The sequence below is a fragment of the Orycteropus afer genome, unplaced genomic scaffold (assembly GCF_000298275.1).
Source record: "Orycteropus afer afer isolate SDZICR_OR568_19922 unplaced genomic scaffold, OryAfe1.0 scaffold00247, whole genome shotgun sequence".
NCBI lineage: Eukaryota > Metazoa > Chordata > Mammalia > Tubulidentata > Orycteropodidae > Orycteropus > Orycteropus afer.
Window position 1 is genome coordinate 602,663 of NW_006921834.1, and position 1,868 is coordinate 604,530.

General features: G+C 39.6%; 1 protein-coding gene across 1 annotated transcript; it reads right to left on the reverse strand.

Moving 5' to 3' along the window:
- On the reverse strand, positions 1–1,005 carry LOC103204400 (olfactory receptor 12-like). The gene has a single exon (XM_007949598.2). The coding sequence runs from the start codon at positions 988–990 to the stop codon at positions 1–3; it is 990 nt and encodes a 329-aa protein (XP_007947789.2). The 5' UTR covers positions 991–1,005.
- Positions 1,006–1,868: the final 863 nt, after the last annotated feature.

Here is a 1,868-nt window from a genome sequence, read left to right on the forward strand (position 1 = left end):
TCAATATGAGGACCATTTCCCACATAACATCCTTTTCACAGCATCTTTCACATCTCTGTTTCTCAGACTATATATTAGAGGGTTGAGCATTGGTATTATAAGTGTGTAGAACACAGCAACAATCTTGTTTTGCTGGGGTGAGGAAAGGCCCCCAGGCTGAGCATATATGAAGAATATAGTCCCATAGAATAAACTCACCACTGCTACATGGGAGCCACAGGTGGAGAAGGTCTTACTCCTGCCCTGAGTCGAGGGGATCTTCAGGACAGTGGAAAGGATATAAGCATAAGATATCAGGATAGCCGTTGTCGTGGCAATGATGATAAAAGCAGAGAAAACACACATCACAATCTCATTCACAAAGGTGTCATCACACGAGATCTCAATCAGGACTGGGGCATCACAGAAAAAGTGATCCAGTCTGTTTTCTTTACAGAAATGCAAACAGAAGGTGAAAATTGTTTGAACTACAGCATTAATGGTTCCACAGATATAGGAGCCAGTAACCAACTGAACACAGACCTTCTGGGACATGTGCACAGGGTAAAGGAGAGGAGAACAAATGGCTGAGAATCGATCAAATGCCATCACAGCCAGAATGAAGCACTCTGTCGTGACAAAGAGGACAAAGAAGAAAAACTGGGCTGCACAGCCATTGTAAGAAATTTTCTTTTCATTAGATAAGAAGTTGGCTAGGGTTTTGGGAGCAATGACTGTGGAGTAGCACAGGTCTAAATAAGACAAATTTCTGAGAAAGAAATACATAGGGGTGTGAAGTCTGGAATCCACTTTAATGACAAGTATCATGCTCATATTTCCCACCAAAATGGCTATGTAGATTAGCAAAAACAGTAGGAATAAAATGATCTGTATCTCTAAATCGGTTTTAAATCCCAGAAGAATAAACTCAATCACCTCTGAGTAATTCTGATACAATTCACTCTTCATAGCTGACGTGTAAATGCAACTGTTGCTGTAGTTAGATGCCATCAACTTGATGTTCAACTCATAGAAACCCTATGTGCAGAATATTTATAGGAGCAGATCACCAACACTTTCTCTGGTGGAGCAAGCTGAGGGGACTAGAAACACCAGCCTTTATATTTGCAGCCTAGTGCTGAACCATTGTACCACCAAGGCTCCTTAAATGCAACTGTGGGGATACAAAGAAACATGTAATCAGAATACACCTACTCCTCACCTATTTACTCTCATTATCTGATATTTTGCATTCATGACAATAATAAAAAAATCTACTATTTAGCTATTTTCTCATTAACAATGTACATCTCACAACAGCAAATGCCAAAGTGCAAGATGAGAATAACACTTGCTGTGATGTCAGTCTAGCTGACCATGATTCTCATTGGACTGGCAGTTATGGAATGATTTATTTGTCAGTTTTGTAATCATATAGTCATCCTCCATTTTGTGATCTGATGTGATCATCCTATATTTTTGCTTAACACTCATTTTCACATAATGCCCTGGTCTCCGGAATCTAACCACGTTGATAAGAGAGGAGTGAGTGTACTTGTTTTAGTAAAAATAACTGAGCTAATGAACTAATCCACTTCTATCAAGTGGACTTTGACTAAGAGCAACCCTACAGGACAGAGTAGAACTGCCCCATAATATTTCCAAGGTTATAAATCTTTACAGAAGCAAATTGCCTCATCTTTCTCCCATGGAGCGTCTGGTAGTTTTGAACTGCTGACCTCTTGGTCTGCAGTCAAATGCCTTAACCATCACACCAATTAACCGGTGAACTGGCATGAAATCATTTTTGCTCCATCATTTTCCTCTCAATAATTTCCACAACAGCAATGGATGCTAAAACTGGGTTGCTATATAAACACATTTTCCTA